The sequence below is a fragment of the Loxodonta africana genome, chromosome 25 (assembly GCF_030014295.1).
Source record: "Loxodonta africana isolate mLoxAfr1 chromosome 25, mLoxAfr1.hap2, whole genome shotgun sequence".
In the NCBI taxonomy this organism is placed as follows: Eukaryota; Metazoa; Chordata; class Mammalia; order Proboscidea; family Elephantidae; genus Loxodonta; species Loxodonta africana.
In genome coordinates this window covers 26,647,438-26,663,975 of record NC_087366.1, presented here as the reverse complement: position 1 = coordinate 26,663,975, position 16,538 = coordinate 26,647,438, and the positions used below count along the sequence as shown (strand labels likewise).

The following is a 16,538-nucleotide window of genomic DNA, read 5'->3' as shown; positions in this document are numbered from 1 at the left end:
GCAACTAACAACAACAAAGATGTATAAATCATTTGCATTAATTAACAGCTGAGATAATGAGAATGTAGGAGGTCTTTGAAGCCCTGGTGGTGCAGTGGTTAAGAGCTTAGGCTGCTAACCAAAAGGTCAGCAGTTTGAAGCCACCAGCCACTTCTTGGAAACTCTATGGGGCAGTTCTACCCTGTCCTACAGGATCGCCATGAGTTGGAATCGACTCAAGAGCAACGGGTTTGGTTTTTGGTTTATGACATGTTCAAGATTGTGAAAATTGAGTTTATAGGATGGTTCTACTCAATACAAAAATTCGATTTTTGTCATTTCTGAAAAGTGACCCTTTAGCTTTTGTTTGACTGTTCATAGCATCAGGGATGTCATTTCTTAACAACCAAAGTTTAGAAAGCTTTCTGTATATTGAGGCAAAATATGCATACTTATGATTTTCCTCATTGACCCTAATCCTTTCCTCCGGAGCTATACAGAGCAAAGCTCTTATATACAATTGAATTACAAATATTTAAACAAAGTTTTCAGGCTGACACCCCCCTCTCCCTGCCCACCATCATCTAGACTATTTTTTCTTTTTTAAGATTAATATGCCCAGTTTCTCCTGCCGTTCCTCACATGGCATGGTTGCTTGATCTCCCTCCTTTTTACACTCCCTCTCTGGACATTTCTAATGTTCAGAGTCCTTAAAGAAGGGCATCCCTAACCAAGCACAGGTGCAGCCTAGGACTTTATACATTTTTCCCCCAGGAAAGCCACATAACGCTACTGGCAACAGAAATCGATAGGCATTTTTTCTTACTAAACCCAGAATCCCTAATACTGTATTTTAGCAATTGGTTGTTTGTGCCTAAATTCATATTTTACTTTGGGAATTTTTTAATTCTATCTTCTGAGTTTACCCCCTGATTATAGCTATTTGAAATCTATTGGAATCTTTATTCTGCCACCATCATACTATCTTCTTTTTCAAATTCTCATTCAGGGTTTTATTTTATTTTTTCTATTCCTTCTTTTTTAATTGTTGTAAGAACGTATATAACACATTTGCCAATTCAACATTTTTCCTGTGTATAATTCAGTAATAGCAGTTGCATCTCTTTTAAATCAGTGTCACTTGCAAATTTGATGAGCTTAAATTCTATGAATTCTTGCATGAAATTGATTAAATTGTTGGGTGAAATAAAGGCAAATACAGAGACCTGGGCCAAACTGTTAAAAACTTCCCTTCCAGTAGTTTTAGGATTTATTATAAGTTGCTATGAATCCATTTTCCATCCTCCTGTAAAGATGTCATAAAGAATTTATCAAATGTCCTATTGAATCAATATACAGTTTTTCCAAAGAATCCTCTTCTTCCAAAAACTCAAAGGAAACAACAAAAGCAACAACAAAAGAACCTAGTGAGCCATGGAGGTTCTATCACCCCTTTCTTATCTAAGTAGTAGAGGTTTGTCCGTTTTATTATGCATTGAAAATATTTCCGGGAATTGACATTGAGCTTACTGATCTGCACTTCCCAAATCTCTCCTTTTTCCTATACTGGGAGTTGAAATATTGTTCAGTCTCCCTGCACCTCTCCATTATCCCCAAAGATGAAAGTAATGGTTATATAAGTACCAAAACAGACCTTTTTTTGGACCTTAGGTTAAATTCTTACAATTCTAGAGACTCATTCATTCAAAAACAATTGTTGCACTATTTCTGTAATCAGCTAAGACATCTCGTTTCTTTTAGTCCTTTTTTTTTTTTTTGCCTGAATATGTTTTCCCTGACTTTTCTGCTTTGAGAACTAAAATTGAATATTAAAAACACAGTCGAAGTATCATCTTTGAATCCATCAAGATTTAGTAGCAGAAAACAGAAAATATTGTAGTTATTTTAATCCAAAAAGGATTAAGAACAGGAATTTAGTTGGCTATAAAATTTTTTGTGTCCCTGGTTGTTGCAAATGGTTAATGTGCTTGGCTGCTATCAGGAAGGTTGGAAGTTCGAGTCCTCCCAGAGGCACCTCGGATGAAAGTCCTAGTGATCTACTTCTAAAAAATCAGCCCTTGAAAACTCTATGGAGCACAGTTCTTCTCTGGCATACACTGGGCAGCCATGAGTCTGACATACATTGGACTTGATGGCAAATAGTTACTGGTTATAGAATCTTTGGAAGGACTTGGGTAGTAGGATTAGGTGAGCATCCAGAAATGTCCCTTAGAACACAATCATTACAGACTTGGTCTGTGAATGGAGCTGCTATCTCTGCCACAGACAGGAAGGTAGAGAATGCTGAAATCTCCATGAAAACTTTTGGTTTCAGGAACACATTGCTGCCATCACTGAGTAACACTGTGCTGGCTAGATCCACATCAGCGACAAATATTTGCCCCGTAGCCTGCTCCTCAAGTCCCACACTGCTAGTGAGTAGACACCACAGCCCTACTGCCCAGCCATGCCTGCAGGCAGAGAAGGTAGGAGCAGAGTAAGCTTGTCGTTTTATGGTCACCTTCCAACTCTAACCAGAGCACAACTGATGGGTGGGATCTAAATTACATCTAGATCCCTAGCTACAAGGAAGTTGGAGAAATGTAAATTGTAACTTCTCTGTCCTGCAAAACTGGAAGACATGAAAGGAAGCTAGAATAGATGTGAACAAACCAATCCACAATATCTACCTTAGCCTTTATGATGCCTTATTAATGTCTGATTCTCTAAGCCAATTTTTCACTTCATCCTCCATCCTTGCATATATTTTTGTGCATACTTCTATTACAGTGCCTGTCACTTTATATTATAATTATGTCTTTACATGGTTGTAAAGTAGACTGAGATTCTTAAAAGCAAGACCCATGCCTTATATATCTTTTCATTACCAGAGCCCAATACTGTGACTAACAGACAAGAGAGAAGTCAATATAAGAACAGAATAAAGAATGTGGGTTTTGGAGTTAGAGGGACTTGAACTTGACTCCAAAATTTACAAGCTGTTTGGTTTTGGGCAAGTGGCTTAATCTCAGTAAGCCTTAGTTTCTTACCTATAAAGTGAAATAATTATGCCAACCTCATAGGGTTATTGTGAGATTTAAATGAGAAAATATATATGAAACACCTGGCATTTAGTCGGGATGCAATAAATTGTGATCGCTATTATTATTAGGAGAAAATAAATGGTTACAGGTAAGTAAATTATTGAATGGAATTCCACTTTAATGAATACTCTATTTGGCAGCAAGGTAGACTTCAAAGGGCTCAATTTTGATTGGCCTTCTATGTTGCTATGGAGTTCCTGGGTGGTGCAAACGGCTAATTTGCTCAGCTGCTAACGGAAAGGTTGGCAGTTTGAGTCTACCCAGAGGTGCCTTGTCAGAAAGGTCTGGTGATCTACTTCCAAAAAATCAGCCATTGAAGACCCAACAGAGTACTGTTTTGCTATGAAAAACATAGGATCTCTACGAGTTGGAATCCATTCAACAGCAACTGGTTAACCGGTAGCAAGCAGACTTTGAAGAGTTCAGTTTTCTTTTGCCCCCTGTATCATTATACGCTCTATTTTTTTTATTCTGAAAAATAGAAACGTTTACATTTATCATTCTTTTCATGTTGTGTGTGTGCGTGTGTTTATGCTGGTTCTGGACTTTGTCTTTTTTTACCCTATTTTTTACAGTTTTATGCTATTCCTCCTTCCAAAAATCTACATATATTCTCTTAAAATTTCAGCTCAGCAGAGAGTTCCCTGACAGAAGCGGGCTGTTTTTGATGCATTATCTCCTTTCTGCTTTAACTGAGACATTCTGGGATTATGTTGATTTTCAAGGTTTATATCTTTCCACCTCCAAAAACCATTTTCCCCTTGAGAGTCCTAGACCAAGGAGTCAGTCTTTCTTTCTAGAAATCTGTTTTCCTAAAGCTTGAGTCCTTGCTGGTACCAGCTTTGGCTATCACGAATGCTAAGATTTCATGGTTTCTTTCACTGAAGGAGCTCGTCTACTCCATGTCACCAACTAGTTCTTTCTTGTTACAGTGAATTAAAATCAAACTAGCATATTTCTTTGTTATTTTCTGGATGTTTTGAAGGATGTTATCAGGAAGTTAAGAAAAGGAATTTACCAGAAGCGCTGCTATTGTTATTAGCAGAATCAACTTTCTGGCGGAGATACTCAGCTGAAATTCTGGCTCATCACTATATCTTTATTCGGTGTTAGTTATCTGCCTTTGGGAGATACTAAAGCTACCCTTTGCTTGACCAGGTCAACTGTACTTTGTGCCTGTAAGGGTTTTATTTCTATTTTATTTCCTTTTGTTTTCACTAAAGGTGTCCCCATCATGGGTCTATCTTCATGTCCTAGATATAAGTTCTGTTTGCTTTTTGTGGGCCAAATGCTGAAGCCCTTGATATATACGGAGTTGCCAGGTAGGAAAATGTAAGGAAATGGAAGTTGTATGGTGATGTAGTCAAGTGCCATGAGCCTGAGAGGGAGAGGGAGTTGACAGAAGGAGAACAAGCTAAGATTCTGAAGTTACGTTGGACAGCTGGGAGAATGCTTGTTGGTGCTTCTGAGGACCTACAAGCCCTGAGGTGTGGGCATAGTAGAAGTGTTGGGGAACAGGTAAAGGGGAGGAACCATAGCACATAGTAGACGGGGATGGAGGTGGCAGAGGAACCCTTCTGTATATTTTGGGTAGAAAACCATGCTTTACAGTGATGATAGGAAGGTTTAGCTTTAACCAGCCCAAAATACTTCAGCTCTTGCACAGACTGTTTTTGTGAGGGGAATTGGCTGAGGGTACTTGGGGTGTCTGGTTTTGTTCTAGAGGAGGTTGCGTTAATACCTCAGGAGGGACTTGTTCAGAGCATGGGAAGTAGGGCTGTGGGTTTTAGACTCAGTGCACACAGGAATCCTTTATATCTTGTTTTTCAACATGCCATTTTTTAATTTCGACTTTAACATCCTTAAGACACCTCAGGATCTTTTTCTTCTCTCTGACTTCATTCTTGAATTATTTCTATATAAAGGACATATTCAACTTACTAATAAACTAGTGCACTAAGGGGCAATGTTTATATCCTTTTGCCTTATCTTCAAGGACTAGTCAGAAGCTTAGTAAGAGTTGGGTGTGTATGAACACTTAGGTACTGGTGGTAAGGCTAGGGTCACGGGTCAGGGTTGTTGTTGTTAGATGCCATCGAATCGGTTCTAAATCATAGCGACCCTATGTACCACGAACAAAATACTGCCTGGTCCTGTGCCATCCTTACAATTATTGTTATGCTTGAGCCCATTGTTGCAGCCACTGTGTCAATCCATCTCATTGAAGGTCTCCTCTTTTCTGCTGACCCTGTACTTTACCAAGCATCATGTCTTTCTCCAGGGACTGATTCCTCCTGATAACATGTCCAAAGTATGTAAGATGCAGTTTCGCCATCCTTGCTTCTAAGGAGCATTCTGGTTGTACTTTTCCAAGACAGATTCGTTCATTCTTTTGGCAGTCCATGGTATATTCAATATTCTTCACCAACAGCACAATTCAAAGGCGTCAATTCTTCTTTGGTCTTCCTTATTCATTGTCCAGCTTTCAAATGCATATGATGCGATTGAAAATACCATGGCTTGGGTCAGGTGCACCTTAGTCTTCAAGGTGACATCTTAGCTTTTTAATGCTTTAAAGAGGTCTCTTGCAGCAGATTTGTCCAATACAATGCATCTTTTTATTTCTTGACTACTGGTCAGGGAGTGTGGCGGAAATCAATGTGAACACACTAAGTCTGGGGAACAATGAAACATGGTAGGCTGAAAACCAGGCAATGGATTTTCCCAAACCAGTAGATCACAGTCATAGAGTAATAAGACAGGTGTGCATTCTTCCAGGGTACATGTCAGGAACAGCTGGCCTGAGCAATGTGGGCAGAACAACTTGGTATGGTAGCCCCCAGGAAAACTTGTTTCTGAAACAATTTTTATAAAAATTATGACACAAGTTCACTTTGGTCTGTCTGAATCCTTCAGGGAGATGTCATGAATATCTCTATCTAGAGTGTGGAGGGCATAAGTAAAGGTGGATCCTAGCAGGAATTAAACAGAATGATGCGGTTCATTTTCTTTTTCATACATAGTTCTGGTCAGTTCCAGATCCTTGTCCTTTTTACTGCATTTTCTCATGTCATTTTAACTTCCCTTGAGTGTTAACCTCTTTTGGATGGTGAATCTCTCTCTTAAGAGATCAATTTTAAAGCAAGATGTTAAGCTCAGAGCTTAAGAATAACATACATTCTTTCCTACCCCAATTTTGAGCCTAGCTCTGGTCACATTAGTTAGCAAGCTAAGAGGTTTATCTTCATCAGCTCTGGTTAACTTCTGAACTGGTGTGTATGTATTATAACTCATTGCCGTCAAGTTGATTCTGACTCATAGCAACCCTATAGGACAGTGCAGAACTGCTCCATAGGGTTTCCAAGGAGCAGCTGGTGGATTCAAACCTTTTGGTTAGCAGCCAAACTCTTAAACACTGTGCCACCAGGGCTCAGCATTCTGCATGCAAATGACATCTACAATTTTATCCTCTTTGGGTTAGAGAACAATCTGGATAACAGTCTTAGTTTTCAACAAAATAAGACTTTCCTTTATTAATTTAATTATTCACTGTTTCTAACTGGCTCTAGATTTTTTATTTTCATTCTCTCCCTATTACTCACTGACTTCTATCTATATCTCTGTGGAGTGCAGGAGTCTAATGATCTCACCTGATTTGCCACCAGCATGACATAAACACTCTCATCTGGAAAGGTAATTTATGACTGGAGAAAGAATTGGGCAAGGAGGAAGAGGGAGATGAGTAGAACCAGCTAATGAGGTTGTTGGTGGAAGTGAAGACCTCTAGGGAGGTGCTCAAGAAAAATTAGTGTAACTGATGGGTTGAGGGAAGACAGAAAGGTGGTGGCCAAACTGATAAATGATAGAGAAGCCAGTATCACATACAAAGCCAAAGTAAACCATACCAGGGACAGTGAGTTTTGGGGAAAGGGAAGTAGGAGAAAAGAGAAGAAACTGTCAAGTTACCAGTTCTTAAGTTTAATGGGAAGCCTAGAACTGGAGGAGAGAAGGGGTGCAACTTTTCTTCACTGGTACCCTGAGCTGAGCAAAGGCCCAATCCCTGATTCTCTCTCCCTTTTTTCTTTCCTTCCTTCCTCCCTCCCTTCTTCCCTTTCTTCTTTCCTCTCCCTTTTTCATTCCTCCCACCCTTCCTTTTTTCTTTCCTTCCTTAATTTCTCACCCTTTTTTCTTTCTTTCCTTCCTTCTTTCTCTCTCTCTCTCTTCCTTTCCTGGCCTATTAAAACATCTCCATGTTGAAGAGTTTGTTTGATGTCATCACGGCCCCAAACCATCAATTTGTCAATAAAGGAAATTGTAATTATTTTTAATGAAAGGGAATATGACTAATGTCCAGGGAAAACCGGGCAACAGCCCAAAAAACAGTGTGTCTCCAGGAAATCAGCAGAAGGAATATCCTTCTGATCACATCTGATATTACCTCATGGAATTTGGATGGTTTGTTGGGGCTGAGAATTTTTGCAAGATATTATAAGTCAATAAGAAATGGTATTTTTAAAGCCCTTTCTCCCAAGCATCTTTGCTTCCAGGGCAAGATCTTTTTTGTTCCTTTACCATAATACCACTTTTTGGTTCTGTTTCAAAAAATTCAATGACAATCTTCTTTGAAATCTTTTTATTTATCGAGTGCTCTTTGCCAGCACAGCCTACACATGGATTAAATAGATGGCATCAACTGTATGGTTGGGAGACGGGGAGGAGAGGCAGAGCAAACAAAAGAAGAAGGGTCGTGTTGTCCTAACATTAGCTTCTGGATTGGGAAATTTCAGTGTCTGTAGCTTGTCTACCAGAATAGCAAAAATGTAGTGTAATCTGTAAAGGAAATTTCCAACTTAGGTTGAAGGATCTGTCTGTCCAGCTAAGCTGTGATGGGAACATTCCTCTCTTTAGACTGACATTGTGAGAAGTATCCAGTGTGTCTAGGAGTCCACTGAGTTCTGGTTTAGTTGTTTCTTCTTAAAATAGCTCTTCAGTGAGAAGGGTGGAGCTCTATTTGCTCATGGTAAAGTTTTAAGTTTGGCTAATGCCAGGAAGATGAAGGTCTTTGACTATATATAAGCTTATAAAGAAACCAAATGTTTATTGTTGTTTTTTTATAGGGCCATCGGGCATGTGTTTTTGATAGACCTTTAATTCTGTGAGTAAGTGCAAGGATAATATTGCCTGGTGCTTTGAAGGCCACAAAGAAAAATACTTGGTGAATATCATAAGGTAGTAAGAGTAGAGGTAGAGTTTTTATGAGTTTATGGACCGGGAAGAGAAATGCATATACAATTAGCAATCTTTTCAGTAGACTTATGATATCTTCTCTAATATCAAACTCATTTCTTTTTTTTCTTTTCTCCTTTATGTTTCCTAACCGCTGTCTTCTTTAAAAAATAAGACCCAAAGTAAGCATAAACTGAAATAGACATTCAATCAGACTTCCTATCATTGTAGAGGTCATGAAGTATGATGGAAAGAACCAGGAACTGAGAGTTAGAAGGACTTCTTCACCACGGCTTGAGGTAATTCTCAAGCCAAAGGATTGGCAGTATCATTGGATTTATCTTGAAGAAATAATCTGTGTGTAGAGTGGTGAAGGAGCCCTGGTGGTGCAGTGGTTAAGAGTTCAGCTGCTTACCAAAAAAAGGTTGGCAGTTGGATTCCACCAGTTGCTACTTAGAAACCTCGTAGGACAATTCTACTCTGTCCTATAGGGTCATTATGCATCAGAATTGACTTGACAGCAACAGGTTTGGGTTTTTTTTTTTTTTTTTTGGTTTAGTGTGGGGAATTGGGTGTGATGTCAGATACTTAGTGGCCATACAGATATTCTAGTGGTTTAATGGCTAGAACTTGGTATTTCAAGAGACTGGTGTTTAAGTCTAACTCTTCTACTTATTAAATTTTAGACCTTGGGTAAATTAATTTCTCCAAAAGTAAATTTCCTCATATACATAATAGGAACAATAGTAGTCTCTACCCTATAGAAGTATGAGAATTAAAATGATATAATGCGTCTATAGGCCAGCCTACAGTAATTGTTCAATAAACATTAGTTGTTACTGGTTTTGTAATTGTTAATACAAAGTAAACTACTCACCACCCCCATCATCAAACAAAAATGATTGGAACAAAGACTTGAGTTTATCGTTTTATTACTTTATATCTTATTTTTCTCACTAAAGAGAAAAGGCACTAATATCCATTTGGGATATTGTTGTTGTTATTAAGTGTGGGTCCAGTCAGTTCCAACTCGTAGCACTCCTATATAGCAAAGATAAATAATATCTTGCCCTTTTTAGAGTCTTGGAGTAGATTTAGATGAGAGATGTGTATAGTATTAACCATTTCCCATGATCTCAGTGTGAGCATTGGCAGCTGTTTTGGTTGTAGATGCTAGTCCTCATGAAAGCCTGGTCTTTGTCTCTCTGCCAATCCAAAAGGCAATGCTGATTGGGAGTGACGAGTCTGATTAGATAAGGTTCTGTTTTTCTCTAAGTCCTGATTCCTTTGTGTGATATTTTCTCTTCTTTTACCTCCAGGGCATACATGAGTGTGAAGGAGCTGAAGGAGGCCCTACAGCTCAACGGTACTCACTTCCTGAATGTCTACTTTGCCAGCTCAGTTCGGGAAGACCTTGCAGGTGCAGCCACTTGGCCTTGGGACAAGGAAGCCACTAGTCACCTGGGTAAGTGAAGTGGAGGCCAAGTATGGTAGGAAAAAGCGGCAGATATGAAGGGGTTTGTGAAAGTGAGTTTGGGGAAAAAAAGAAGAAAAAGATTAAATTTACACCAAAAATTAGTTACGTTGGGCTGAGAACGGCTTTTGGGAGAGTCTATCAAAATGTTTCAATGCAGACAAGTAAGAGGCATTAGAGAAAACGCTGGCAAATACCCAGGATGTTCTAGGTAGATTTTATAATCTAGATCTAAATAAAATGCTAACATGGAATAAGATCCATTTTAAATGGACAGCCTCAAGGGGGAAACTAGCAAGAAGGTGGCTAGACTCTGAAACCTACTTTAATAATAATCACTGTGCCAGAAGACTAGTGGACTTCTTGCATGAGTTGGGCTCTTGAGAGGTCATGAGAAATTCAGCTGGTGAGCAGGCTTGCCTGTTCACCTAGGAGAAGGTTGGACACTGTAATAGTGCAAAACTGTTGCATACTTAAGCAAGCTAATCCCTTTTATAATATTTTATCATTATTATAAAGGGAATCTTACGACCAGTCAGTGAGAGTCATTAAACCAGTTTAATAAACACATGAACAAAAAGTAAGTGTTAAATATAGTATGTATATACTTTCAAAGAATCTTGAGTAGGAGTCTATACAAAATTATTTAAAAACTAAGTTGCCACAATTGGAAGAAATCTTTCATGTTGGGAAGAGAATGATTATAAAGATCAGAAATTATTTTATGAATGTTTTAAAAGAGGTTATGCAAAGTTAATCTTCTCAGTAATCAAATATGAAACAGAGAGGAATAAATTGAAGGAGGGCTCATATAATGGTGCCTATATATATGTTAAGCCTGGAAACCCTGGTGGCGTAGTGGTTAAGTGCTATGGCTACTAACCAAAAGATCGGCAGTTCAGATCCACCAGATGCTCCTTGAAAACTCTATGGGGCAGTTCTACTCTGTCCTATAGGGTCACTATGAGTTGGGATCGACTTGATGGCAACGAGTATGGGTATAGTATGGGTATGTTAAGCCTATGCATGATGGGATCATTATGGAGCCCAGAACATATTGAATTGATAATCAAAGAAAATATGAACAAGTGTCCAAAGAGAAGCTAGGGTTATGGATTGTGGAACAAGGAGTAGATTAGCAATAGATGAAAGAATATCATTGCTATTCAAGAGGGAACCAGAACATGAAAAGCCCAAAGGTGAATCAGGTCAAGATGCAGAAGGGGTTTTATATATGTATATATTAGGTAATGAAGGAGATAATAAAAATTCGAGCATGTGGTGATCCAAACTGAATGCTTTGCTAGCATGCATGGCCCCATCTGATCAGTTTTAGAGTCCTGCAGTCCTTTTATCACTAAAATCTGTATTGACCGTTGTCAATACATGAAAAGCCAGAAATTTGTGGCAGCCTGAGGCCACCAAGGCTACCAAGGCAAGAGTTTGCATGTGTTGAGAACTTATTTCACCAATCGAGAACCGGGTATCTTCAGGGGTCCAGTATGAACCAATGAATATATTCAGATTCATCTGTAATTATTGTAAGTAGAGAACCAAGGAAAGAAGTATTGCTAGGTAGAATGAGACATTTTGTTGGGCCTGGCAAAAAAATAAAAAGGTCTTATAAATTATAGCCTATACTACTTGACTAGTAGTTTCAGGGAAAATGCCAAAAGATGTTCAATAGGGCTAATAGGGAAAGGCTATTAGTTTCAGTCATATATTTCCAAGGTGCTCAGGTAAACCAGAGATACCCCTGTGCTTTCCAGCTGAGTCATTCGAACATTCATGGTAGTGAAGGGTAGACGGAAAGGTCATCTTCCAATAAGCTATTTATGGTGAGGCTGGGGGTCTTGAATTATCCTCATTGAAAACAACAGGTGGAGGGAGCATATAACAATGTAAGGAAATACCTCCAGATTGATGCACACCTGAATCACCAAGGATAACCTTTTGAGAATGTGTGTGAGGGGGCTCCTGTCACCAAGGTTTACCCAGCAATGGTTTTCAGTAACTCTAGATCTATCGTATAGGAGCCTGGTAGTGGCACAATTAAGTACTCAGCTGTTAACCAGAAAGTTAGCACTTTAAACCTAGCCTATGGCTCTGTGGGAGAAAGATCTGGTAATCTGCTTCTGTAAAAATTACACCCAAGAAAACCCTATGGGGCAATTCTACTCTTTCACATGAGGTCACAATGAGTCGGAATCAATTCAGTGGCACCCAACAACAACAACAAAAAAAAATTCCCTCAAAACTGACTCTTTGAAGGCATCAGACATCAGTCAAAGAAGCAATGACTTGAGGGACCTAATCTAAGAGAAAAGAAAAATGCATTGAAGGGAGACTCATATTTAACTTATTATTGTTGTTGTCAGGTGCTGTTGTACAACAGAACGAAACACTGCCCAGTCCTGTGCCATCCTTACAATCATTGCTATGTTTGAGCCTGTTGTTGCAGCCACTGTTATCAATTCCTCTCATCTATTTTCAGGGAAATTGCCACGTTCTCAGTAAAGGAAATCAAGATAGAACAGAGAACAACAGTCTCTTGCATCAGTGTCACTACTGAGGAGACAAAAATTAGTGTTCAGATCTTCCAGGGCAGCCAAGATTTGAGGCACCAAGACCCCAGAGAAAAAGAAATCACAGAACTGTGAGCCTGATAATTCTGCTCATGATCTTCTCTTAAGATAGTTGCTAATTTTTAAACTATGCATTCTCAAGGCCAGTGGCCAAGAAAACAAGTAGAAATAACTGCTAAGAGATTACAGAGCTAAACGGTGATTTCGGAAGTCTTATATTACTGGAGAGAAAAAAAATAGTGTTGAGGTCCTGTCTAGGCAGAGGGGTTCAAAGACACCCTATGTGTAAGGGCAAACAAAAATCGTCTAGTTTACACAAGTACTGAAATCCACTCTGAATTACTCATAATCCCTGATTGGAGAGGGTCATCTGCCTGTACCTGAATGGCCTAACAGAAAATAATTGAATATTCTTTGGAGGAAGATGATATTATTAAAAGCCTCTATAAAATTTTATTCACAAGGTCTAGCAATCAATAAAAAATTAACAAGTATACCAGGAGACAGGACCAAATGATAGTAAACCAAAAAATCAACGCAAAACAAAACGCAACAAACCAGTAAATCAACAAATTATAGTACAGACCCACAAATTATCCAGATATTGAAGTTATCAGGCACTGACTTTAAAATAAGTATGATTACCCTGACCCATTGTGTTCAAAAATAGATTAAAAAGATGGAATTGCTCAGAGAAATATAATCTACAATAAAAAATTAAATTCAAGCTTTAGAACAGAAAAATACAATAACTGAAATTAAGAAATTAATAGGTGTGATTATGAGCACAAGAAAGAATTAAAGAACCAGATGATCGTGAAAATATACACATTGAAGCACGGAGAAAATACTATGAAAATATAGAAAAGAGCTTAAGAGACATTTGAGATCTAATGAACATTTTGTGATGTATGTGCAGTTGGAATTCTTAAAGAAGAGAGAGGAATTGGGGCAGAAACAATATTCAAAGAGATAATGGCTGAGAGTTTTGCAAATTGACAAGATACCACACCACTGATTCAAGTATGTTTTATGAATGCTCAAGTAGGATAAATAGAATGTCACACTGAGATCCATTGGAGAAAGTGCTGAAAATCAAAGACAAAGGTAAAAATCTCAACACTAGCCAGAGAAAAAAGATGTATTACCTTAAGAGGCATAACAGTAAGAATTATATGACGATTTTCCACAGAAACTATGGAATTCCTAAGACAATAGATTAATGTCTTCTTTTCAAATCATGATGAAAATATACACAACAAAACATTCACCTATTTAAGTTTCTACATGTACCATTCAATGACTTTGATTACCCTCTTTGTGTTGTGCAATCGCTATCCCTTTCTTCTAATTATTCTGCTACCATTAACATAAGTTCAGCACCTTTCAAGCAAAAACTCCCCCTTTCCCTCTCTCTCCCACCTAGTGACCACTAATAAGCTTTCGTTTCTATATATTTGTGTATTTCATATAAGTGATGTCATACAGTATTTATCCTTTTATGAGTAACTTATTTTGCTCAGCATAATGTTTTCAAGGTTTATCCATGTGTGGCATGTATCAGGACTTCATTTATCTTTATGCCTAAGTAATACTCCATTGTATGTACGTACCACATTTTGTTTATCCATTCATCTGTTGATGGACATTCAGTTGTTTCCACGTTTTGGCTATTGTGAAAAGTGCTGCAATGAACATTGGTGTGCAGGTTTCTATTTGCATTCCCGCTTTTACTTCTTTCGAATAAGCCAAAAACCAAACCCATTGCCATTACTTTCACTTGCACTTCTGCGTTGGTTACTTCCAGACATACAAATGTGCAAAATTGTTGGATAGTAGATTTGTTACTCTTGTCATAAATGTGAAGTCTCTGATAATGAGTTAGTCTATAACTGAGAAGGTGTATATATATATATATATATATATATGTATTTTTTTTTTTTTTTTTGAACCACCAACCTTCAGGCTAGTAGCAAGTACAAACTGTGCCACTCAGGAACCTCTTTAGCGGAGATGAAAATCGACACCACAATGAGATACCACCTTACCCCCATTAAAATGACAATGATCGAAAAAATGGAAAACAAGAAGTGTTGGAGAGGATATGGAGAAATTGGAACCTTCATCCATTGTTGGAGGAAATGCAAAATGGTACAGCCACTGTGAAAAACCGTTTGGCAGTTCCTCAAAAAATTAAACATAGAACTACCATATGACTCAGCAATCCCAAATTTAGGTATATACTCAAAAGAAATACTGGTGGTGTAGCAGTTAAGAGCTACAGATGCTAACCAAAAGGTTGGCAGTTCGAGTCCATCAGCTGCTCCTTGGAAACCCTATGGAGCAGGTCTACCCTGTCCTGTAGGGTCACTATGAGTCAGAATGACTCAGTGGCAATGAGTTTTTTTTTTTTTTTTAATGGAGTCACTGAGTGGTGCAAATGATTATGCTCTCAAATACTAACTGAAAGATTGGCGGTTTGAACCCACTCAGAGGCACCTCAGAAGATAGGCCTGGTGATCTGCTTCCAAAAGGTCACAGCCTTGAAAACCCTATGGAGCAGTTCTTCTGTACACATGGGTTGCCATGAGTCAAATCAACTCAATGTTAACTAACAGCAACAATGACATGTGCTGAAAACATGTAAAATGGAAATTGACAGATATAAAAGAATAGGCAAATCCACAGTCATTTTGAGTTATTTTAAAACATTTCTCACAAAATAATAGAAGCGAACAAAAAATCCGTACAGATATTTAAGATCTGAAAAACATGATTAATATATTTGACTTAATTGATAATATTAGATCGGTGTACCTAAATAGTGAAAAATGTACATTCTTTTTATGTGCCATGGAAAATACACCAAAAGAATGTTGAACCGAAAAGCAAATTTTAAAGGTTTGAAATCCTATAGACTTCATTCTCTGACTTCATTGGAAATCTGCTAAAAATCAATTAACTACAATAACAAGGTATCCAGTGTTTAGAAATCAAGCAATAAACTTCTTACCACATTATGGCTCAAAGAAAAAATCACAGTAGAAATAGGAAGATATTTTAAACTGAATGAAATGACAATATGGGATAACAAAATTTGTGGTATACAGCTAAAGCCTTATAAGGGGAAATTTATAGATACATACGTAGAAAAGAATGTCTGATCTAAGTATCTGTCTCAAGAAGCCAACAAAGGATAACACGTTAGAACCAAAGAATGAAGACATAAAGATGTAATAAAAATAAGAGATCAATAAAGTAGAAATAAAGTCATAAAAAAAATTCACAAAATCAAAAGTTGGTTCTTTTTGGGGGGAAAAAAAAACCCTAGAAAGTCTGACTAATCAAGAAAAACACACAAGAGAGAAGGAATGCATTACCACTATGAGGAAAGAAAAGGAGCCCTGGTGGCGCACTGGTTAAGTGTTCGACTGCTACCAAAATGTTGGCAGTTCAAACCTACCAGCCACTCTAGCTCTGCAGGAGAAAGATGTGACAGTCTGCTTCCATAAAGATTTACAGCCTTAGAAACCCTGTGGGGCAGTTCTACCCTGTCCTACAGTATGGCTATGAGAATCAGTTCAATGGCACGAGAATGTGTTTAGGAGGAATGAAAGCCATAACATCCTTACATATACAACAGGCAATAATTTCTTTCAAAAAATGGTGCTATAGCAATTGGACATTCATAGGGAAAATAAAACAAACAAAACAAAACAAAGCAAAAAAATAACCCTCAACCTAGACCTCACAGCTTATACAAAAATTAACTATAGAACTTTCAGAAGGAAACATAGGTGAAAATATTCAGGACAGGGCTAGGTAAAAGAATGCTTATATAGGACACCAAAAGCATGATCCATAAAAGAAAAAAAATGGATAAATCTGACTTCATTAAATTAAAATCTTTTGCTCTGTGAAAAACTCTGTGAAGAAGATAAATAAAGAAACTACAGACTGGGAGGAAATATTTGCAAACCATGTATCTGGCAAAGAACTTGTGTCTAGAGTATATAAAGAACTCTGAAAACTTAGCAATAAAACAAACATTCTAATTAGAAAATTGGCAAAGGCAAGAGCAGACATTTTACAAAAGAGGATATACAGATGGAAAATAGCCCATGAAAAAAATGTTCAATATCATTAGCCATTAGGGAAATACAAATTCAA

General features: G+C 37.9%; 1 protein-coding gene across 1 annotated transcript in view; it reads left to right on the top strand.

Moving 5' to 3' along the window:
- The window catches only part of PAPPA2 (pappalysin 2), a 341,782-nt gene that overhangs the window by 114,447 nt on the left and 210,797 nt on the right, over positions 1 to 16,538 (top strand). The window contains exon 3 of the mRNA XM_003410880.4: positions 9,629 to 9,774. Within this exon, the coding sequence (XP_003410928.2) occupies positions 9,629 to 9,774 (146 nt within the window). The remainder of the gene's footprint in view (positions 1 to 9,628; positions 9,775 to 16,538) is intronic.